Source organism: Oncorhynchus mykiss, chromosome 5 (genome assembly GCF_057628025.1).
Source record: "Oncorhynchus mykiss isolate SJ-2025 chromosome 5, ASM5762802v1, whole genome shotgun sequence".
In the NCBI taxonomy this organism is placed as follows: domain Eukaryota; kingdom Metazoa; phylum Chordata; class Actinopteri; order Salmoniformes; family Salmonidae; genus Oncorhynchus; species Oncorhynchus mykiss.
Genome location: NC_143026.1, coordinates 56259592 through 56283511, shown reverse-complemented (window position 1 = coordinate 56283511; position 23920 = coordinate 56259592). Strand labels below are relative to the sequence as shown.

The 23920-nt window shown below is 41.2% G+C and overlaps 1 protein-coding gene across 1 annotated transcript in view; it reads left to right on the top strand.

Moving 5' to 3' along the window:
• Window positions 1–317: 317 nt before the first annotated feature.
• The window catches only part of erich3 (glutamate rich 3), a 48772-nt gene continuing 25169 nt past the window's right edge, over window positions 318–23920 (top strand). Inside the window, exon 1 of the mRNA XM_090235231.1 lies at window positions 318–451. Within this exon, the coding sequence (XP_090091357.1) occupies window positions 336–451 (116 nt within the window). The 5' untranslated portion in view covers window positions 318–335. The remainder of the gene's footprint in view (window positions 452–23920) is intronic.

Sequence of the window (23920 nt, the reverse complement as noted above, 5' to 3'; positions counted from 1 at the left end):
AGGCGCACATTTTCGAGCTCTACCCTTAGATTTGGCGGTGATGTAGTGTCCCCATGAGTGACAGAACACTGAGCCAATCCCGGTTCAACTAGAGAGCATTACCAACCCCTACACTCCATATTTTCCGCTGGCTGCCCCACCACCACAGAAAGTACTGAGCTAGGCTGAAACACCTGCATGTTTGTATGCGGCTTTATTAACTCAATGATTTTTCATTTTTTGTATTTTTTTTTACATGGTTTGCTAACTGATATGGGACACATTAATGCAAAAATAACATGCAAAACTTTTTTTCAGGCTAAAAAGGAGTGTGTCTCAAAACAGGTGAACCATGAATGATGGGTCGCCTTTGGTCTGGATGCAATCAGGCTACCAAAAGTGCCTACAGTGTGCGATGTCAGCAGCACTCCGCCCACAAGTCTCCAGAAAATGTGTGTTTTGGGAGCAAGAGGTAATTTTTTTCCATTAAATGTTGTAGGAGATACGTACCTAGCGTGTGAGGAACATGTTTTCTGGTTTCATAAATGCTAGCCAGCTAGCTTAGTTTGAAAATGTTATTGTTGTTGTTGTTTGGCTAGGTTTATGTTAACCTGTTTGCAATCCCTTTAGCTTTGCTAGCTAGCTTACTGGCTAGTTACAGAAGTTAGCTGGCTAGTTAGCTACAGTAGTTGTCTACTGCCATCAAGTTGTTGTTGTGTTATCAGATTTAGCCTGTTCCACCGTTAGCAGAATAGGGTGCGTTTCCATTTAACTATCTTGTGTCGATAAAAACAGCTGGACTTAATGACGTCACACCTGTATAAAAAGAAAATCCCACTAAAACCAAGTGTGTAATAAAAATGTAGTGGTTGTAGTGTTTCCATTACCCTTGGAAACACTCCAACCGGTGATTTAGTGCATTTGTATTGGATGCGAATTAAAGTAAACTGCCTCAATATTTGCAGACTAGGTGGTAATAGCCTATCTCTCTAAGAGCTGATCCGCAGTCAGTATTGTGAAATAATTGTAATGTTAAAGTAAGATTTGAATTGAGAAATATTATCTGAGAGCAGCACTGCCTTTCTTTCTCAATTCAGCTCCTAGAGAGATACTGTATTACCACCAGTGGTGTAAAGAACTTAAGTAAAAATACTCAAAAGTACAACTTAAGTATTTTTTTGTACTTTACTTTACTGTACTTTACTATTTATTTATTTTACTTTACTACATTCATAATTAAAATAATGTACTTTTTACTCCATACATTTTCCCTGACACCCAAAAGTACTTGTTACATTTTGAATGCTTACTGTAGCAGGACAGGAAAATTGTCAAATTCACGCACTTAAAGAGAAAATCCCTGGTCATCCCTACTGCCTCTGATTTGACAGACTCATTAAACACAAACGCCTTGTTTGTAAATTATATGTGTGCCCCTAGCTATCTGTTAATTAAAAAAACAAGAAAATTGTGCTGTCTGGTTTGCTTAATATAAAGGAATTTGAAATGATTTATACCTTAACTTTTTGATACTTAAGTCTATTTTAGCAATTACATTTCCTTTTGATACTTAAGTATATTTAAAACCAAATACCTTTTGACTTTTTAGTAGTATTTTACCAGATGACTTTCAATTTTACTTGAGTCATTTTCTATTAAGGTATCTTTACTTTTACTCAAGTATGACATTTGGGTACTTTTTCCCCCCACTGATTACCACCTCGGCAGCAAACAGTGAGGCGGCTTATTCTAATGTGTACTCAATAAAAAATCCCAAAATTACAGATTTGGCACATCATTGCCCACATGTGAGGCTACAAATCATGACATGTATTCAGACAAATTACAGACAGTAGCCCAAGTAGAAAAATACAACTCAATTTATTGAACATGAAATGTATTTCAATATGATTGAAATAGAACTATAGCCTACTGTATCTATATTTCAATGCAGTCATCTTAGTTTTCATTTGAAGCATTTTTGTATACATTTCTTGTTTGTATCAATTGCAAAGACATTGGCAACTTTGTACTTGTAGTCAACTTTGATCTGAAGTGATGGCGGTCGCAGAGAGATGGATAAACCATGTGATTCTAGGTTTAGTGGAGATATTCCATATGTAAGAGTAACAACGCACTTAGCTGTTCTATAGGCGGTCTGAGGCAGGTGTTGGAATAAGATAGTGTTCAAGTGCAACGTTTAATAGCGCTTGTTTTGGTAAACATCTTGGAGATTTAACGATGCTCTAGGTTCTAAAGATGAATTTAGCCCTAAGATGTGTTATGTCTCTGACTATGATTAAATGAGACGACAGGCTATTTTATCAAATCGATTACCTAACGTTTAATTGATTACGTGATTTTTAAATTGTTATTATTATTATTTTTCACTTTTATTTAACCAGGTAGGCCAGTTGAGAACAAGTTCTCATTTACAACTGCGACCTGGCCAAGATAAAGCACATGGGATAAACAAACATTCAGTCAATAACACAATAGAAAAGCTGTATTGAGTGTGTGCAAATGAAGTAAGGAGGTAAGGCAATAAATAGGCCATAGTGGTGAAGTAATTACAATTTAGTAATTAACAGTTGAGTGATAGATGTGCAGATGAGGATGTGCAAGTAGAAATACTGGTGTGCAAAAGAGCAGAAAAAAACTAAAAACAAATATGGGGATGAGGTAGGTAGTTGGTTGGATGGGCTATTTACAGATGGGCTATGTACAGCTGCAGCAATCTGTAAACTGCTCTGACAGCCAATGCTTGAAGTTAGTGAGGCAGATATGTCTCCAACTTCAGTGATTTTTGCAATTCGTTCCAGTCATTGGCAGCAGAGAACTGGAAGGAAAGGCGGCCAAAGGAGGTGTTGGCTTTGGGGATAACCAGTGAAATATACCTGCTGGAGTGCGTGCTACAGGTGGGTGCTGCTATGGTGACCAGTGAGCTGAGATAAGGCGGAGCTTTACCTAGCAAAGAATTATAGATGACCTGGAGCCAGTGGGTTTGGCGATGAATATGTAGCGAGGACCAGCCAACGAGAGCATACAGGTCGCAATGGTGGGTAGTATATGGGGCTTTGTTGACGAAACGGATGGCACTGTGATAGACTGCATCCAATTTGCTGAGTAGAGTGTTGGAGGCTTTTGTAAATGACATCGCCGAAGTCAAGGATCGGCAGGATAGTCAATTTTACGAGGGTATGTTTGGCAGCATGAGTGAAGGAGGCTTTGTTGCGAAATAGGAAGCCGATTCTAGATTTAATTTTAGACAGGAGATGCTTGATATGAGTCTGGAAGGAGAATTTACAGTCTAGCCAGACACCTAGGTATTTATAGTTGTCCACATATTCTAAGTCAGAACCGTCCAGAGTAGTGATGCTAGGCGGGCGGGCGGTGTGGGTAGCGATCGGTTGAAGAGCATGCATTTAGTTTTACTAGCATTTAAGTGCAGTTGGAGGCCACGGAAGGAGTGTTGTATGGCATTGAAGCTCGTTTGGAGGTTTGTTAACACAGTGTCCAAAGAAGGGCCAGATGTATACAGAATGGTGTCGTCTGCATAGATGTGGATCAAAGAATCACCCGCAGCAAGAGTGACATCATTGATATATACAGAGAAAAGAGTCAGCCCAAGAATTGAACCCTGTGGTACCCCCATAGAGACTGCCAAAGGTCCGGACATCAGGCCTTCTGATTTGACACACTGAACTCTATCTAAGAAGTAGTTAGTGATCCAGGCAAGCCAGTCATTAGAGAAACAAAGGTTGTTGAGTCTGCCGATAAGAATACGGTGACTGACAGAGTCGAAAGCCTTGGCCAGGTTGATGAAGACGGCTGCACAGAACTGTTTCTTAGCGATGGTGGTTATGATATTGTTTAGGACCTTGAGCGTCTGATTGAATTAAACCATGCAACTCATTAATAACCTTGGGCACCACGGAAGCATGTTTATAGAGCTGCTGTCTTCCGAATAAAAACCTTGAGAAGCTATGCTACCATAAATACAGAATCTTATGCATTCTAATACCCGCCCATTCGGAAAAGGAAAATGCAAGATGTATATTTACTCAGAGCTGCACTTCGATAGATGAAAGACCGGTTTGCCCAGCAGAGATCGCTATTGTCCTTTGAAGAATCTTTCTGGTCGTAGTGTTGTAGAGCGGATACATTGAAGTACCCCGTCGTTCTTAGGAGATTGCCTGTCCTTTCCTAGGCCACGTAAGTTTACAGCTGCAGCTGATAATGCGACGTCTAGTATCTATCACTTCTTCTTTAGTGAATAATAGTTCAAATCAAATCAAATTTATTTATATAGCCCTTCGTGCATCAGCTGATATCTCAAAGTGCTGTACAGAAACCCAGCCTAAAACCCCAAACAGCAAGAAATGCAGGTGTAGAAGCACGGTGGCTAGGAAAAACTCCCTAGAAAGGCCAAAACCTAGGAAGAAACCTAGAGAGGAACCAGGCTGTGTGGGGTGGCCAGTCCTCTTCTGGCTGTGCCGGGTGGAGATTATAACAGAACATGGCCAAAATGTTCAAATGTTCATAGATGACCAGCAGGGTCAAATAATAATAATCAGTGTTTGTCTAGGTGATGACCAGCATGGTCGAATAATAATAATAAGGCAGAACAGTTTAAACTGGAGCAGCAGCTCATACCAAGCTGCCATAACCAGCTTGTGCTGTATTCTGGCTGGTCTAGTCGAAATTCACCATTTTAGCGTGGTGATCGCCCTTCTAAACATTTGGACAGCAGTCCTCACATTTCTGGAACTAAATGTTAATGATCGTTACCGGGGCTTTTGTACTGGGGAGGAGAAGGGGAATGGTTCACCCTTCTAACCAACATCTGTGCTCCTGTGGGTGGGGTTACTGATTGAGCATAAGTTAACTTATGAAACAATTCTCTCATTTAGAAGCTAAAATCACATTTTATCTTCTCACAAATAGTTTCATGTTTAATCACAAAATTTGCAACATTTTGATGTAAATCTGACAAGTAGAATGTGTGGACTTTGAAAGATACAATTCTGTTGTCCTATCGTCAGTAACAATCTACCAAAACAATGACTGATCTGACATCATATTCTTTAAGTGCCAACGGACCCTTCCATTACAGAAATATTGTATCATTGTTAAAATTTTTGATGTTACCATCATGTAAAGTCTTTCTCTGTGGTAACAAAAGGGCTTTCCAAAAGTCAATTCTGTAGAGTGGAGAGAGAGTTTCAGTATTTATGATAGGTCATAAACTGGTGGGGGGGGGGGGGGGGAAGGGGGGGGTTATGACCCTCACCCAACAGGGCAAAGTCATGACAATCCCCCTCTGTTGGGTTCAATCTTGCGATTATCCTGCAAGAAGCAAACAAACATAAAAAAGACAGTGGGTTGTCCTGGTTGTGGGTCATCGTTGCTGTCCCCCTCTGGTGGTTTACCTTGGTAGGTTTTTTGGATGCTGCAATGCACCACAGGGATGGCCAGGGGATGTTAGGCTTGGTTTCTGTCCAGCACTTTGTGACATCAGCTGATGTAAGAAGGGCTTTATTTATAAAGAAATTTGATTGATTGATTGATGTCCGGGTCGGGGATCGCCATTCCGGACCTGTCGTCTGGTCATCCAGACTGGAGGATCTGGGCAGTAACTTAGATGTTAACAACACACACATACTCACAAAATATATGATTATGTTTCCTCCCAAATGAGCGGCGTTGTGGCACTAACTGATGGTTGTATGGGGAAGTTGTTTATGGCTCTATAATTCCTAAGTGTCAAAGAAAATGAAAGAAAATGAAATGAAAAAAAAGCATAAACAAACGATAAATACAAAATGTAGTCATCACACCTTAATCATCTAATTGGACTGTATTCTATATACGTCCAAGGTCTTGGCAAAATGACTATCATGGCATTGTCGCTAATGTCATGTCTAGGGCATACCTCATTTGCAGTGTGTTGCATAGGACACTATCGCCTGGAGGTCAGTCAGAATTGGTGTCGAGGGAGTCTGTAGTGGTTTTACTACAAGTCACTGTGTCTTCCACTATTGTAGGGGCGATAGGTATGAAGAAGTCTATTTCATAGCTCTGTTATCCATGGAGGAGTTAACCTCACGACGGAAGTACTCTAAGCACTGAACCAGTCGTACGTGGTGTGATCATGGTTCATGACTTCTAATAACTTTCCTCCTGAATGGAGGGTTCAATTTATTAGTGGCATGTGTGTTAACCATTGAGAGAGTGCTCTGGAGATTCCCTTCCATGTGTTGCAATCTGAGTGACTCCTAACTACTCTCTCGCTGTTGTCAAGCTCAATTTGATTTGTTAGGTCTCTAACCTTCTTACTGATTGTAGCTGGATTAATTGTTGCTGGCATTGGTACTGGTACTCAAGGGGACCAGGTATCCTACCGATTTGTTCTGAAATGTTATCCCACCGGAATAAATCATTAGAGCACTTTACTAGTTACTAGAGCACTTTACTAGTTACGACCCCCCTAGCGGCCTCGAGGAGGCTCATGGGTCTGGGCTGGTATTCCCCCCCGTTGTGTCTCAGGACCCCCCCACCAGCGGTTGTTGTGGGTATCCGAGGCACAAATGAAAAGGTCGGAAAAATGAAAAGGCCTGTGTACAAGTTGTCAGCAGCCACGTAGGTTGTAGATTGGCTGTAACCATTCAACCAAATCTCCTGGTGTTTTTGCTTCAAAACGCTCAGTGGCTGTCGAGGCCTGTCAGTCACCACAGCGTCCGTGTGTAGCGACCGTTCCAGTACCTGCGAATCATCGGGTCAGTTGCAGGACTGATGCTGTTCGATTCATTGTACAGGGTTTCAGTCCCCCTCAAATCGGAAAATGTATCATCGGAAGCAGAGTACACTCTGCGTGTTGATGCTTTTAATCCTGAGACGCCTGCAGTGCTTGCGGAAGTGTCTGGAGGACAAGAGAAGTTCATCTCAGCAACAGTATTGCGCTTTTCAATTAGGTTCGCTGATTGAAGGTTACGAGATATCATAATATCTCCTTGGGTCAGATACAGTAACGAGAAGTGTCGAGACATCTTTTTCAAATGGGGTCCTTGTGATAGATGGTTCTTGTGGGTGACTGTTGCAGTCAGCGGTTGGAGACGACAGTGTGGTCGGTGGAGACTGCACAGTTGCCTCTCACCATACTTGGTTGGTCTTCCAATCCATCAAAGGGATCAAACGATCCATCAGGTCTGTTCCGAGTAGCAGTGGGTCAGATTCGAGGCTGGTAACATACACAGGGTGAACAATCGATACGTCTTGGAAAAGTAGTTTTAGAATGATTCGCGTTGTGAGAGGCGAGGTAGCCTGAGTGACACCTCAAAAGGAAAGTATTGCATTGTTCTGTTCATTTTTGAGATCATCGAACAGCGTTCGATGAGTGATTTAGTCGAGCCCGACTCTATTAGCACATGACAGGTTATTAAGCAGTCCTCCAGGACTGTTTCCAGGTATGGGCGCCTTGAGTTGCGTTTTGTGGTCATGTAGCCCACAAAGTGGGGTGATCGTTTGCAATGACGTGGTGTGTCATTTCTGTACATGGTGAAAACAGATTGACTTCTCGGGTTTCGAGTGGAATTTGATCCTGCAAAGTTTCTGACCTTTTTCTTCGCAAACTTTTTATCAGAGTCTATAGACAAAGCCTGCGCGCTTGTGTCTTGATCTAGCTGGCCCTGGATAGGGTCTTGAGTGAGAGCGGAGGTAATTTGAATGTTAACGTCCTTGCTAAGGGTGTACATTTTGGCAGACCTGTTGTCCGGCAATTCCACGTCTCGTCATAGTGACTTGTCTGGGTTATCACATTTTTTCCGCTTCTTCATGCTGGAGGCCTGTACTCTGGAGCGGGATCGATTTGGAGGTGGAGGGTCCGTCATGGTCTGGGGCGGTGTGTCACAGCATCATTGGACTGAGCTTGTTGTCGTTGCAGGCAATCTCAATGTTGTGCATTACAGGGAAGACATCCTCCTCCCTCATGTGATACCCTTCCTGCAGGATCATCCTGGCATGACCCTCTAGCATGACAATGCCACCAGCCATACTGCTCGTTCTGTGTGTGATTTCCTGCAAGACAGGAATGTCAGTGTTCTGCCATGGCCAGCGAAGAGCCCAGATCTCTATCCCATTGAGCACGTCTGAGACCTGTTGGATCGGAGGGTGAGGGCTAGGGCCATTCCCCCCATAAATGTTAGGGAACTTGCAGGTGCCTTGGTGGAAGAGTGGGGTAACATCTCACAGCAAGAACTGGCAAATCTGGTGCAGTCCATGAGGAGGAGATGCACTGCAGTACTTAATGCAGCTGGTGGCCACAACAGATACGAACTGTTATTTTTTATTTAGACCTCCCCTTCGTTCAGGGACACATTTTTCAATTTCTGTTAGTCACATGTCTGTGGAACTTGTTCAGTTTATGTCTCAGTTGTTGAATCTTGTTATGTTCATACAAATATTTACACACTTTTTTTGGCTGAATTTAGAATGTGCAGACTTTCAAAGGTACAATTTCGTCGTCCTATCATCAGTAACAACCTACCAAAACAATGACTGATCTGATATCGTATTCTTTAAGTACCAACGGACCCTTCCATTTCAGAAATATTGTCTCATTGTTCAACTTTCTGATGTTACCATCCTGTAGAGTCTTGCTCTGTGGTAACAAAATGAATATGAACAAAACAGAATATGACAGATGCTTTTGAAAAACCGGTAGATGGAACGTCAAGCCAATTTATGCTTGATCCAAAAATGTGGTTGGACGCTCCATATGAAGGATGTGATGCAATCGTGGAGCTCTGGAGGCTCGCAGTGGCCAATTTGAACTCCGTACCTCATCGCCGTGCGCCTCCCAAATGTTATAACAATGAAGAGGGCTCGCGATAGCTCGTATTGACATGACTGGTTGATGGTAGGTGAGGGCGGGAGGTCCTGTATAAACACAAACTCACTTCTTTACAAGAGCTCTGCTCAACAGCTCTGCACTGTTTTAATCTCCTGCCATCTGCAGAGGCCATATCAATTCATTTCTATTTTCAATTCAAGGGCTTTATTGGCATGGGAAACATATGCTAACATTGCCAAAGCAAGTGAAGTAGATAATAAACAAAAGTGAAATCAAAATTAAGAGTAGACATTACACTCACAGAAGACATTTCAAATGTTGATATATAGTGTTGTAAAAATTAGCAAATCGTTAAAGTACAAAAGAGAAAATAAATAAACATAAATATGGGTTGTATTTACAATGATGTTTGTGCTTCACCGTTTGCCCTTTTCTTGAAGCAACAGGTCTTGCTGCTGTGATGGCACACTGTGGTATTTCACACAGTAGATATGGGAGTTTCTCAAAATTGGGTTTATTTTTCAAATTCTTTGTGGATCTGTGTAATCTGAGGGAATATGTGTCTCTAATATGGTCATACATTTGGGAGGAGGTGAGGAAGTGCCGCTCAGATTCCACCACATTTTGTTGGGCAGTGTGCACATAGTCTGTCTTCTCTTGAGAGGCAGGTCTGCCTACGGCAGCCTTTTTCAATAGCAAGGCTATGCTCACTGAGTCTATACATAGTCAAAGCTTTCCTTAAGTTTGGGTCAGTCATAGTGGTCAGGTATTCTGCCACTGCGTACTCTCTGTTTAGGGCCACATAGCATTCTGGTTTGCTCAGTTTTTTTGTTAATTTTTTCCAATGTGTTAATATTGTAATTATCTTTTTGTTTTCTCATGATTTGGTTGGGTCTAATTGTGTTGTTGTCCTTGGGCTCTGTGGGGTTTGTTTGTGTTCGGGAATAGCGCCCCAGGACCAGCTTGCCTAGGGGACTCTTCTCCAGGTTCATCTCTCTGTAGGGGATGGCTTTGTTATGGACGGTTTGGGAATCGCTTCCTTTAAGATGCTTGTAGAATTTTGATAATTAACGGTCGTCTGCCTAATTCTGCTCTGCATGCATTATTCGGTGTTTTATGTTGTACACAGAGGATATTTTAGCAATATTCTGCATGCAGAGTCATTTAGCGAATTCTTGGTTGGTGAGTGGACCCCAGACCTCACAACCATAAAGGGCAATTTGTTCTATAACTGATTCAAGTATTTTTTTTTAGCAAGATCCTAATTGGTATGTCGAATTTTATGTTCCTTTTGATAGCACCCTTCTTGCCTTGTCTCTCAGCTCATTCACAGCTTTGTGGAAGTTACCTGTGACGCTGATGTTTAGGCCGAGGTATGTAATCGTTTTTTTGTGTGCTCTAGGGCAATGGTGTCTACATGGAATTGTATTTGTGGTCCTGGTAAGCGGACCTTTTTTGGAACACCATTATTTTTGTCTTACTGAGATTTACTGTCAGAGCCCAAGTCTGGCTGAATATGTGCAGAAGATCTAGGTGCTGCTGTAGGCCCTCCTTGGTTGGTGACGGAAGCACCAGATCGTCAGCAAACAGTAAACATTTTACTTCAGATGCTAGTGGTTGAGGCCGTGTGCTGCAGACTTCTAGTGCCCTCGCCAATTTGTTTATTTATATGTTGAAGAGCGTTGCATCCCTGTCTCACCCCACGGCCCTGTGGAAAGAAATGTGTTTTTTTTGTTGCCGTTTTTTTTTTTTTTTTTAAATGTTGTTTGTGTACATGGATTTTATAATGTCGTATGTTTTCCCCCAACACCACTTTCCATCAATTTGTATAGCAGACCCTCATGCCAAATTGAGTCAGCTTTTCTGAAATTAACAATGCATGAGAAGACTTCGCCTTCGTTTTGGTTTGATTGTTTGTAAATTAGGGTGTGCAGGGTGAATACGTGTTCTGTCGTATGGTAATTTGGTAAAAAGCCAATTTGACATTTGCTCAGTACATTGTTTTCACTGAGGAAATTAACTAGTCTGCTGTTAATGATAATGCAGAGGATTTTCCCAAGGTTGCTTTTGACACATATCCCACGGTAGTTATTTGGATGAAATTTGTCTCCACTTTTGTGTATTGGGGTGATCAGTCCTTGGTTACAAATATTGGGGAAGATGCCAGAACTAAGGATAATGTTAAAGAGTTTAAGTATAGCCAATTGGAATTTGTGGTCTGTATATTTTATTATTTCAGTGAGGATACCATCAACACCACAGGCTTTTTTGGGTTGGAGGGTTTGTATTTTGTCCTGTAGTCCACTCAATGTAATTGGAGAATCCAGTGGGTTCTGGTAGTCTTTAATAGTTGATTCTAAGATTTGTATTTGATCATGTATGTGTTTTTGCTGTTTGTTCTTTGTTATAGGCCCAAAAGGATTGGAGAAGTGGTTTATCCATACATCTCCATTTTGGATAGATAACTCTTCGTGTTGTTGTTTGTTTAGTGTTTTTCAATTTTCCTGAAGTGGTTAGTGTCTATGGATTCTTCAAATACATTGAGCTGATTTCTTACGTGTTGTTCCTTCTTTTCCGTAAAGTATTTCTATATTGCTTTAGTTATTCACCATAGTGAAGGCTCAGGTTTTCTGGGTCTCTATGTTTTTGGTTGGATAGGTTTCTTAATTTCTTTCTTGTTTTTTTTGCATTCTTCATCAAACCATGTGTCATTGTTGTTAATTTTCTTAGGTTTTCTGTTTGACATTTTCTGATTTGATTTTCTATTTTTATTTTACATTTGTATTTCACCTTTATTTAACCAGGTAAGCTAGTTGAGAACAAGTTCTCATTTGCAACTGCGACCTGGCCAAGATAAAGCATAGCAGTTCGACACATACAACAACACAGAGTTACACATGGAATAAACAAAACATACAGTCAATAATACAGTAGAACAAAAAGTCTATATACAGTGAGTGCAAATAAGGTAAAATAAGGGAGTTAAGGCAATAAATGGGCCATCGTGGCGAAGTAATTACAATATGGCAATTAAACACTGGAATGGTATATGTGCAAAAGGTAGGGAGGCTAAGGTCAAATATACAGTTTAGGTTTTCTACTGCGAGGTTTACACCTTCACTATTACATCGGAACATTTTGTCCAGGAAGTTTTCTAAGGGGATTGAATTTATTGTTGTCTAATTGTTTTCTGGTAGGTTTCCACACTACTTTCCATCTATAGCATTTCTTGATATTATTCAGTTCCTTTGGCTTTAATGCCTCATGATTGAGTATTGCTCTGTTCAAGTAGACTGTGATCTTGCTGTTTTCTTATAGGGGTGTCAGTGGGCTGACTGTGAACGCTCTGAGAGACTCTGGGTTGAGGTCAGTGGTAAAGTAGTCTTCAGTACTACTGCCAAAGGATGAGCTATAGGTGTACCTATCATAGGAGTCCCCTCGAAGCCTACCTTTGACTATGTACATACCCAGCGTGCGACAGAGCTGCAGGAATTGTGACACGTTTTTGTTTATGTTGTCGCAGTTGCGCCTAGAGGGGCATATGGGGAAGGGAATGTTGTCACCTCCAGGTAGGTGTTTGTCCCCCTGTGTGCTGAGGGTGTCAGGTTCTTGTCCAGTTCTGGAATGTATGTGGCCACAGACTAGTACATGTCCATGGGCCTGGAAATGATTGATTTCCCCTCCAGGATGGAGAAGATGTCTTCATAAAAAAAAGTATGGGGATTCTAGTGGGGGGGGCGGGGGGGGGGGGGGGGGGGGGGGGATATACTGTAGGCAGCACACAGGAGGACATTTTTCTCTGTTGAAATAATTTGCTTTTCAATTTCTTGACAAATGTATAATGTTCCTGTTTTGATTAATTTAATAGAGTGAGTTAGGTCTGCTCTATAACAAATTAGCATACCCCCTGAGTCCCTTCCCTGTTTCACACCTGGTAGTTTGGTGGATGGGACTACCAGCTTTCTATAACCTAGAGGGCAACCAGTGGGTCCCGCAGGTCTCGGAGAGTGTCTCGCTGGTCTGGGCGAGGTGTCTATTGATCTGTTGCTCCTGTGTGACGTGTTGGGACTGCGGTTAAGGGCGATGTCCTTCAGGGTCCGGACGAAGGTGGGCACTGCTGCCTTGTATAGGTGGACCAGGGTGGAGCCAGGTAAACATTTGGTTTCACGGCACAGTCACGGGAAATACTTTCTCAAGAGAGAGATTATCCTGCTGAGCTATCTCTTTGATAATGTGAACGTCCAGCTGAAACCGTTTGGGGTTTCCCTGTACCTTTACTGTTCCAGGTGTGAACACGTTCACATTTGCTGACTCATCGAGTCCTCGTTGTCTAGTATCCGGAGTTTCCACCCATCGGTAACACCTCCCCTCTCAACAGAGGGGTGGTGTGTTGATAACATTGTCTGTGGGGATGGTCTGTGTGGAAGATTAAATTGCTTATGTTCCCATTTTTATAACAGTCAGCAAAAAGTGTCTCTTGATTTTCCATAAGGAGTTTCATTTTGTATTCTTTTTGTGACTTATTGTTTTTTTACATAGAGGGTAGTGTATTTTAATTACCTCTGAACAGCAGGATGGGGCTTCAAAGGCCTCTGCATTTGGTTGGGGCAGGCTGTGCGACTCTCCTGCCATTGTTGGGCTCAAGGGCTTTGACACCTCTCACTTCCCACGTCAGTGCTAAATGAAGTTGTATCTCTTTGTCCTACCAAGCTTGGTAGCCTTAACTTAGCATTCAGTTCTTATAAAGTAAAATATATCATTGTAATGTATTTTTCTTCTAGGCTTTTGAAAATAAAAAATTACTTCAGACTCAACATTACTCAATCAGTTCCAGGTTGGATGGTGTTTTCAGGTTTCTGTTTGTTTGCCAGAGCATTTTCTGTATAGCTTGGGAATAATAATCACTGGTATTAGGAAGCCTTCCAGGTAATTCCGTCCAAAATCAGGTTGTAGGTTGGGAGTTTTGATTTGGAGTGAAGGTTATGTTGTGGAGGATCGCATCCTGTATACTGTATATGCCTTGCAAAAAATCTAAGTTTATCTAACTCTGAATATATCTTTTGGTAAAAACTTGCTGAACATTTTTGGACCTCATCTGCTCATCACCGTAAATGCAAAATGCTAATGCAGACGTCAGATTGACGCTGCAGCGCCTTTTAGGCTTAAAAGCGCTACATGGCCAATCCAACGTTTGCATCGTCCGTGCAGCATTCATGGTTATATGGCCTTTGCAGAAGTTAGGGTATTCATACTTATTGTGCTTAGCCAAGCAGTGCGGAGCTGTTGTGAAGGAAGTGTCAAGGAAGTCAGTTGGTGTTTATACAGGACCTCCCCACCCTCACCTACCATCAACTAATCACGTCAATGCGGAGCTATGCAGAGCAAGTATACAGAGCAAGTGGGGCGGCAGGTAGCCTAGTGGTTAGTGTTGGCTAGAATCCCCAAGATGACAAAGTAAAAATATGTCGTTCTGAACAAGGCAGTTAACCCACTTTTCCCCAGTAGTCCGTCATTGTAAATAAGAATTAGTTCTTAACTGACTTGCCTAGTTAAATGAAGGTTAAATCAAAAATTAGTATGCCGTGTCGATCTCGCAACGGAGCCTTCAAACCCAATGGCCTACTGATGATAGATCAGCTCCTAGAGCAGTGAAATTCAAAGTTGTAAAAAAAAAATTTGGAACAAAAATTAAGAGTACAGATTATTCTATGAGACAATGTTATTGAGAAACATAATTTCAGGGAAAAAATGAAAATGAGATGAAAATGCATTAGAATTGAATGATATTTGTTGATGTAAAAAATCGACAAATACCAAAATTTGCCGATTTTTTTTTTATTTATTTTTTTTATTATTTTTTTGGGGGGTTGGGGTGGGGAGAAATTCTTGTGGATATAATGGGGTCCCTGGAAATTGTGGCGCCTAAAAAAGAGGTCACTGCTGAAAATGTTTGAATACCATTGTTCTAGAGAAATATTATCACCTATGGTTACAAATATTGAGGCTTATTCTAAATGCTTACCCTATAATAATGCACTAAATCAAGATTTGGCACATCATTGCGCACATGTTACACATGATGAAATATATAAAGGAAAAAATTACAGTAATTTTAATACAGTAATCTCAGTTTTCATTTGAAGCCTCTATATCTTTCACTAGATATGCAAAGAAATTGGTAACTTTGTATTATTATCAGTAGCAATGTTTCCATGAACTTGTCCAGTGATGTTTTTTTTCGACATTTAAGTTCGGACAGAAAATAGATGCGACAATTGCCTGCATGCTATGGTGTGTTTCCATTTAGCACAACTATCTTGTGTAGATAAATAACATGTATTTTTTCCATTACCCTTTTAGGCAAACAAATCCACGATAGCCTGTATGCCCTCCCACCTATCTGTTTCATGTCTCAGGTAGGCTTAGCTCGTGAAAGCAAGCATGGCTAGAATGTAATTGACTAATATTTGCCATATTCTAATAATTATCATGTGCCAACATGTCACCACGGTATGTGCCATGGTGAAACCTCCACACCTGTAGATCTGAAATAGTCGATGGTGAAACTTGCCAGCCAACCAGAATAGTAAGACAAACCAATTTAGGCATTCTTGAAAGTCAGGTCAATTCTTGTCCTGCAAAAAAAACATTATTTCATAACCTAGTTGAAAAAATAGATTTTGCAAGCAGTAGACATTTACAATAAAATGTGTAGTGGAGCTACACTATATATACAAAAGTATGTGGACACCCCTTCAAATTAGTGGATACGGATATTCAACCCACACCCGTCGCTGACAGTTGTATAAAATCGAGCACACAGCCATGCATCTCCATAGACAAAAAATGGCAGTAGAATTACCTTACTGAAGAGCTCAGTGACTTTCAACGTTCCACATTTCCAACAAGTCAGTTTGTCAAATTGCTGACCTTCGAGTGCTGCCCCAGTAAACTGTACAGTCTACTGTATGTAATGAAACCTAAGATGACCTGGGGTACCAATGTAAGAAATAACACGTAAAAAAACAAAAAACTGCATAGTTTCCTAGGAACGCAAAGCGAGGCGGCCATCTCTGTCGGCACCGGAAGTAGAGATGATGCTTCCACCCCTGTGCTTCATGGTTGGGATGGTGTGTTTCAGCTTGCAAGCCTCTTTTTCCTCCAAACATCACGATGGTCATTATGGCCAAACAGTTCTGTTTTTGTTTCATCAGACCAGAGGACATTTCTCCAAAAAGTATGATCTTTGTCCCCGTGCAGTTGCAAACTGTAGTCTGGCTTTTTTTATGGCGGTTTTGCAGCAGTGGCTTCTTCCTTGCTGAGCGGCCTTTCAGGTTATGTCGATATAGGACTCCTTTTACTGAAGAAATGTATACTTTTGTACCTGTTTCCTCCAGCATCTTCACAAGTTCCTTTGCTGTTGTTCTGGGATTGACTTGCACTTTTCGCAACCAAGTACGTTAATCTCTAGGAGACAGAACGCATCCTACCTGAACGGTTTATTCTTGGTTACTATTGTTTGTACAGATGAACGTGGTAACTTCAGGCATTTGGAAATTGCTCCCAAGGATGAACCAGACTTTTTTTCTGAGGTCTTGGCTGACTTCCTTTGATTTTCCCATGATGTCAAGCAAAGAGGCACTGAGGTTGAAGGTAGGCCTTGAAATACATCCACAGGTACACCTCCAATTTACTAAAATGATGTAAATTAGCCTATCAGAAGATTCTAAAGCCATGACATCATTTTCTGGAATTTTCCAAGCTGTTTAAAGGCACAGTCTTAGTGTATGTAAACTTCTGACCCACTGGAATTGTGATACAATTCATTATACGTGAAATAATCGGTCTGTAAACAATTGTTGGAAAAATTACTTGTGTCATGCACAAAGTAGATGTCCTAACCGACTTGCCAAAACTATAGTTTGCTAATAAGAAATTTGTGGAGTGGTTGAAAAACAAGTTTTATGGTCTCCAACCTAAGTGTATGTAAACTTCAGACGTCAACTGTAAGTGCTGTTATTGTGAAGCAGAAACGTCTCGGAGCAACAATGACTCAGCCGTGAAGTGGTTGGCCACACAAGCTCACAGAACAGGACCTCCGAGAGCTGAAGAGCACAGTGCGTAAAAATCATCTGTCCTCGGTTGCAACACTCACTACCGAGTACCAAACTGGCCCTGAAAGCAACGTCAGCACAATAACGGTTGGTCGGGAACTTTGTGAAATGTGTTTTTATGGCCGAGCAGCCGCACACAAGCCTAAGATCACCATGCACAATGCCAAGCGTTGGCTGGAGTGGTGTAAAGCTCACTGCCATTGGACTCTGGAGCAGTGGAAACACGTTCTCTGGAGTGATTAATCACACGTCACCATCTGGCAGTCTAACAAACTAATCTGGGATTGGTGGATGTCAGGAAGACCCTGCCTGTCCCAATGCATAGTGTCAACTGTAAAGTTTGGTGGAGGATGAATAATGGCGTGGGGCTGTTTTTCATGGATCAGGCTCCTTAGTTCCAGTGAAGGGATATCTTAACACGACAGCATACAATGACATTCTAGACGATGCTGTGCTTCCAACTTTTTGGCAACAGTTTGGGGAAGGCCCTTTCCTGTTTCAGCATGAGAATGCCCTCGTGCACCAAGCGAGGTCCATACAGAAATGGTTTGTCGAGATGAAGAACTTGATTGACCTGAACAGAGCCCTGACCTCAACCCCATTGAACATCTTTGGGATGAATTGGAACTCCGACTGATAGCCAGGCCTAATTGCGCAACATCAGTGCCCAACCTCACTAATGCTCTTGTGGCTGAATGGAAGCAAGTCTCCGCAGCAATGTTCCAACATGTAGTGAAAAGCCTTCCCAGAAGAGTGGAGGCTGTTATAGGAACAAAGGGGGGACCAACTCCGTATTACTGCCCATGATTATGGAATGAGATGTTCAACGAGCAACTCTCCACATACTTTTGGTCATGTAGTGTATATAGTTACACGGTGACATCACGTGCCCCGTGTAGGCCCACTTCCAAAATGAATCGGCAATCCTCATTTATATTTAAAAAAGCGCTTTCAAGAGCAACCTTAGTAACAATGGTTTTGGGAAACAGCTCAGAGATTTAACAATGCTCCTACAAAGGTTCCAACGATGAACATAGCCTTAATGCTTTTGGGAAACCGGGCCCAGTCACACACACAACCAAATATAAGTGTAGTAGATTATTTGAAATTTCTCTAAGAATTTGATTGAAACAAAACATTGTCATTATGTCAATAGTTTTATTCAAGGGGTTTTGAACAGATAATAATTCAGCTTGATCAAATCAAGATTAAGGTGCAAGATTTGGGGCATTGTTGATAATAGATACTACAAGCATTGGCCAAGAAGGAGTCTTCTAAAATCCCATAATTTGCTACTTCCTTGCTTTCTTTCAAACTTTGGGGCTTCAACTACTTATTTGTTTCATTGAAATGAGGCCAAATTGTGGTGGTTTATAATTGAAACAATGACTTTGGCGTGACCTTTTCTCCTTGATGTGAATGGCTCCTCGTTGAGGCTCAAGGGGGCCTGGTGTTGACTGGGGGCCGATGAGGGATTCAGTAGAAATCACGGCGGTGAAAATGGCAGTGGCAAAAGGGCTCTGATTGCATCAGGACAGCATGCGAGGTGGTGCGACGTACTCGGGCCCAATCAGGGCGACGTGGGGGAAAAAGTGCCCTTATCAGCCAGTAATGGCCCACTTGACAATCACACAGGCACAAAACTGCTCTATTTAACGCTGATTGCAAAGACTGGTTGTCCCCCCCCCCCCCTTCATCCCCAAACCGCATGACTCCTCTAGATCTCCCTGCCACCCCTCCCCCCAGCTTAAAGCCAAGCCGCCCCTCCTGAAAGGAATTTATAATCACCCCACATCTATTTGCAGGCTAATTGTTATTTTAAGAATTATATTAGACGTTTATTTCCAGGGAAATGTCGGCCTTGATTACTATGTTTAATATGGGCATTGGAGGTATTCATACACACACACTGTACCTCTCGATTCCACCAACTTGACGAGAAGGGAATGTTAAATGCAAATCTGTCTGTCTTTCTGCCTGTCTGTCTGTATGTTTGCCTATCTGTCCATGTCTGTCTATCTGTCTGTTTGTTTGTCTGTCTGTCAATCTGCCCATGTTTGTCTGGTTGTCTGCCCATCTGCCCATGTTTGTCTGTCTGTCTGCCAGTCTGCCCGTCTGTCTGTCTGTGTCTCTGTCTGTCTGTCTGGTCTGGTCTGGTCTGGTCTGGTCTGTCTATGATTCCTACTTCTACACTAGCCTCTAAGTTAGAGAAGCAGTCCAGTAACTGCAGGGTTGATGGTTTGAATCCCATGGTTAAATGGGAAATCTGTTAGGAGTATGAGGTGGCAACAAGGGAATTGCTAGCATCAGAATATCGAGTGCCACCTACTGCCATTGTGCCCGTCTGTCAAGTTAGTTGTTGATCATTTCAAGTCAAATTCGTAACTAGGCCTCTCAGGCCACTCTTGTTAAGCATCTCCAGTGTAGATTTGGCCTTGTGTTTTAGGTTATTGTCCTGCTGAAAGGTGAATTCGTCTCTCATGTGTCTGTTGGAAAGCAGACTGAACTAAGTTTTCCTCTATTATTTTGCCTGTGCTTATAACTGTATCCTGTTTCTTTCTATCCTAAAAAAAAACTCCCTAGTCCTTGCCGATGACAAGCATACCCATAACATGATGCAGCCACCACCATGCTTGAAAATATGAACAGTGGTACTCAGTCGTGTTGGATTTGCCCGAAACGTAACGCTTTGTATTCAGAACATTTTTTTAACAGTATTACTTCAGTGCCTTGTTGCAAACAGATGCATGTTTTGGAATATTTATATTGTGTAAAGGCTTCCTTCTTTTCACTCTGTCATTTAGGTTAGTTTTGTGGAGTAACTACAATATTGTTGCTCCATCTTCAGTTTTCTCGAATCACAACAATTAAACTCTGTAACTGTTTTAAAATCACCATTGTCCTCATGGTGAAATCTCTAAAGAGTTCCTTCCTCTCCGGCAACTGTGTCTTAGTAGTGATTCGGTGTATTGATACATCATCCAAAGTGTAATTAACAACTTCACCCAGCTCAAAGGGATATTCAGCATCTGCTTTTTTAATTGTATACATCTACCAATCGGTGCACTTCTTTATAAGGCATTGACAAACCTCACCTTGTGGTTGAATCTGTCCTTGAAATGCATTACTCGATTGAGGGACCTTACAGATAATTGAATGTGTGCAGTACAGAGATGGGGTAGTCATTCAAAAATCATGTTAACCACTTTTATTGAACACAGAATGCATCCATGCAACATATTATTTGATTTGTTAAGTACATTCTTAGTCCTGAACTTATTTAGGCCTGGCATCAGTGGCGACCCGTCATTAAGGGCAGGTGGGCCAGAACCCCACCTGTTTTGAGCCCCACATTTTTTGCAAAAAATAAAAAAAGCTTGCCTGTTTTGCATGTTATTTTGGCATTAATACATGTCACATATCAGTTTGCAAACAATGTAAAAAATATATATATCACTGAGTTAGTAAAGCCGCATACATACATGGTCTCTTTTTTTGTTCTCTTGAGTAAGGCAGCTCCAAAATGCAGGTGTTTCAGCCTAGCTCAGTGCTTTCTGTGGTGGTGGGGCAAGTCAGCAGAAAATACGAAGCGTTGCACTGAGATTGGCTCAGTGATCAGGGTAGAGCTAGAAAATTCTATCCCCCTGGGTGCTGCCATAGAGTTACATTAGAAGTGCCAATCCAAGATGGCTCAAGGTCATTGGCCACAGATCAAATTATGTCAAATCACATTATATGTACAGTAGCTTTGATTGGACTGAACATGTCAACATCATACTTTCAAAATCTTAGCTAGCCGTGATCATTATGAGTCAAGACGACAATCTACTGGAAAATATTTTTTCATCCTTGTCATATGAAGAGAAGTAATGAAGTGAAATTATAGATAAAACATATCGGTGCTCATTGGCCATTGGACATAAACTTTACATAACAAGTTGGAAATCGCAAATTCAACTGAGTGGTTTGGAAGAAATCAGTGGCTAACTGCAAGCATTGCAAAGCAATCACTAGCCTGCTATTCAGTGGTGTGTCTGTGTGGTCCTAGATCTGGGATAACGGGGCTCTTTTCCAAGTTTAAATTGATAAACATTCAACATTGGCCATGCTGTCAATGAAGCATGATCTGACTTGGTGCACATGTAGCCTATAACCTGTTTTAGAGAAATTAAATCTTAAAATATTGTAAGAACTTTCATTGTCTGCAAGCATGCCTCCTTTATTTATCCTATGGTTCTGACTTGGTGTACAGGGAGAACACTGTATTTTTAACATTTAATATAAATGTAACCTTTATTTAACTAGGCAAGTAGGTTAAGAAAAAAATCTTATTTACAATTACGGCCTAGGAACAGTGGGTTAACTGCCTTGTTCAGGGGCAGAACGGCCCAACCTGGCCAGTAAAAATGGCCCAAGTTCTAAATTCTGTCGCTGTACATTTCAAAAGTACTAAACAAATAGTTATATTGACTACGTCCATCCTAGCTTGCTCATTAACGTCTTAATCAAAATTACAGATGTCCTCTAATCTGCTTACGTTCACTTATGCCATAGTTTGTACATCTCAATTGTCATTAGAAACAACATTTGTTTAGGCAAGTCAGTCATATTAGCTATGTTTTTTTTAAAGGCAGTAAATGAGACTGAATTAACTGTTTTGCTGCTAGCCTAGGCTCCGCTGATAGCCAGGTGTAGCAGTGGTAAGATGTTAGGACTGCTGTTGGGACAGCTTTATGTCGGCCCTAACAGTTTGTGGGCACCGTTTGTCACCATTATAGTGCAATTAATATATTGTTTAGTGTTGTTTTGTAGCTTTGCTGGCATGCATCCCACTTTATTTTCCTTGTTGCTGGCATTGCCCAACTAAGATTAACATGCTAAAATCCCCACTACCTGGGATAACAAATTCATTGAATACTTATTGACTCAAGACATTTCAGCTTTTAGTTTTTGATTAGTTTAAAAAACCTTCCACTCACACAATTCCACTTTGACATTATGGGGTATCGGTGTGTAGATCTCAATTTTTAATTCTGTCTGCAACACAACAAAAGTGTGGGAAAAGTAAAGAGGTGTTAATACTTTCTGAAAACACTGTAACAAGAGAGAAACAGCTTATGCACAAATACGTTTCGAAATTGCACAGTGTGTATTCTACTATTCTTACTCTCAGTAAGTTGACCCCAACTGAGTTCCCTATTTTTTGGGGGTTGAGAGTCCTCCAGGCATACAGTTGAAGTCGGCAGTTTACATACACCTTAGCCAAATATATTTAAACTCAGTTTTCACAATTCATGACATTTAATCCTAGTAAAATGTCCCTGTCTTAAGTCAGTTAGGATCACCACTTTATTTTAAAATGTGAAATGTCAGAATAATAGTAAAGAGAATCATTTATTTCAGATTTTATTTCTTTCATCACATTCCCAGTGGGTCAGAAGTGTACATACACTCAATTAGTATTTGGTAGCATTGCCTTTAAATTGTTAACTTGGTTCAAAAGCTTCGGGTAGCCTTCCACAAGCTTCCCACAATAAGTTGGGTGAATTTTGGCCCGTTCCTCCTGACAGAGCTGGTGTAACTGAGTCAGGTTTGTAGGTCTCCTTGCTCGCACACACTTTTCAGTTCTGCCCCACATATTTTCTATATGATTGAGGTCAGGGCTTTGTGTTGGCCACTCCAATACCTTGACTTTGGAAGTATGCTTGGGGTCATTGTCCATTTGGAAGACCCATTTGCGACCAAGCTTTAACTTCCTGACTGATGTCTTGAGATGTTGCTTCAATATATCTACATAATTCTCCTGCCTCATGATGCCATCTATTTTGTGAAGTGCACCCATCCCTCCTGCAACAAAGCACCCCCACAACATGATGCTGCCATCCCTGTGCTTCACGGTTGGGATGGTGTTCTTCGGATGCAAGCGTCCCCCTTTTTCCTCCAAACATAACGATGGTCATTATGGCCAAACAGTTCTGTTTTTGTTTCATAAGACCAGAGGACATTTCTTCAAAAAGTACGATCTTTGTCCCTATGTGCAGTTGTAAACCGTAGTCTGGCTTTTTTATGGTGGTTTTAGAGCAGTGGCTTCTTCCTTGCTGAGCAGCCTTTCAGGTTATGTCAATATAGCACTCATTTTACTGTGAATATAGATAATTTTGTACCTGTTTCCTCCAGCATCTTCACAAGGTCCTTTGCTGTTCTGTGATTGATTTGCACTTTTTGCACCAAAGTACGTTCATCTCTAGGAGACAGAACGCGTCTTCTTCCTGAGCAGTATGACGGCTGAGTGGTCCCATGGTGTTTATACTTGCGTACTATTGTTTATACAGATGAACGTGGTAACTTCGTTTGGAAATTGCTCCCAAGGTTGAACCAGACTTCTGGAGGTCTACAATTTGTTTTCTAAGGTCTTGGCTGATTTCTTTTGATTTTCCCATGATGTCAAGCAAAGAGGCACTGAGTTTGAAGGTAGGCCTTGAAATACATCCACAGGTACACCTCCAATTGACTAAGATTATGTAAATTAGCATATGAGAAGCTTCTAAAGCCATGACATCATTTTCTGGAATTTTCCAAGCTGTTTAAAGGCACAGTCAACTTAGTGTATGTAAACTTCTGACCCGCAGGAATTGTGATACAGTGATAAGTTAAATAATCTGTCTGTAAACAATTGTTGGAAAAATGTATTGTGTCATGCACAAAGTAGATGTCCTAACCAACTTGCCAAAACTATAGTTTGTTAGCATGAAATGTGTGGAGTGGTTTAAAAATGAGTTTTAATGACTCCAACCTAAGTGTATTTAAACATCCGACTTCAACTGTACAGTGGGGCAAAAAATTATTTAGTCAGCCAACAATTGTGCAAGTGCTCCCACTTAAAAAGATGAGAGGCCTGTAATTTTCATCATAGGTACACTTCAACTATGACAGACAAAATTAGAAAAAAATCCAGAAAATCACATTGTAGGATTTT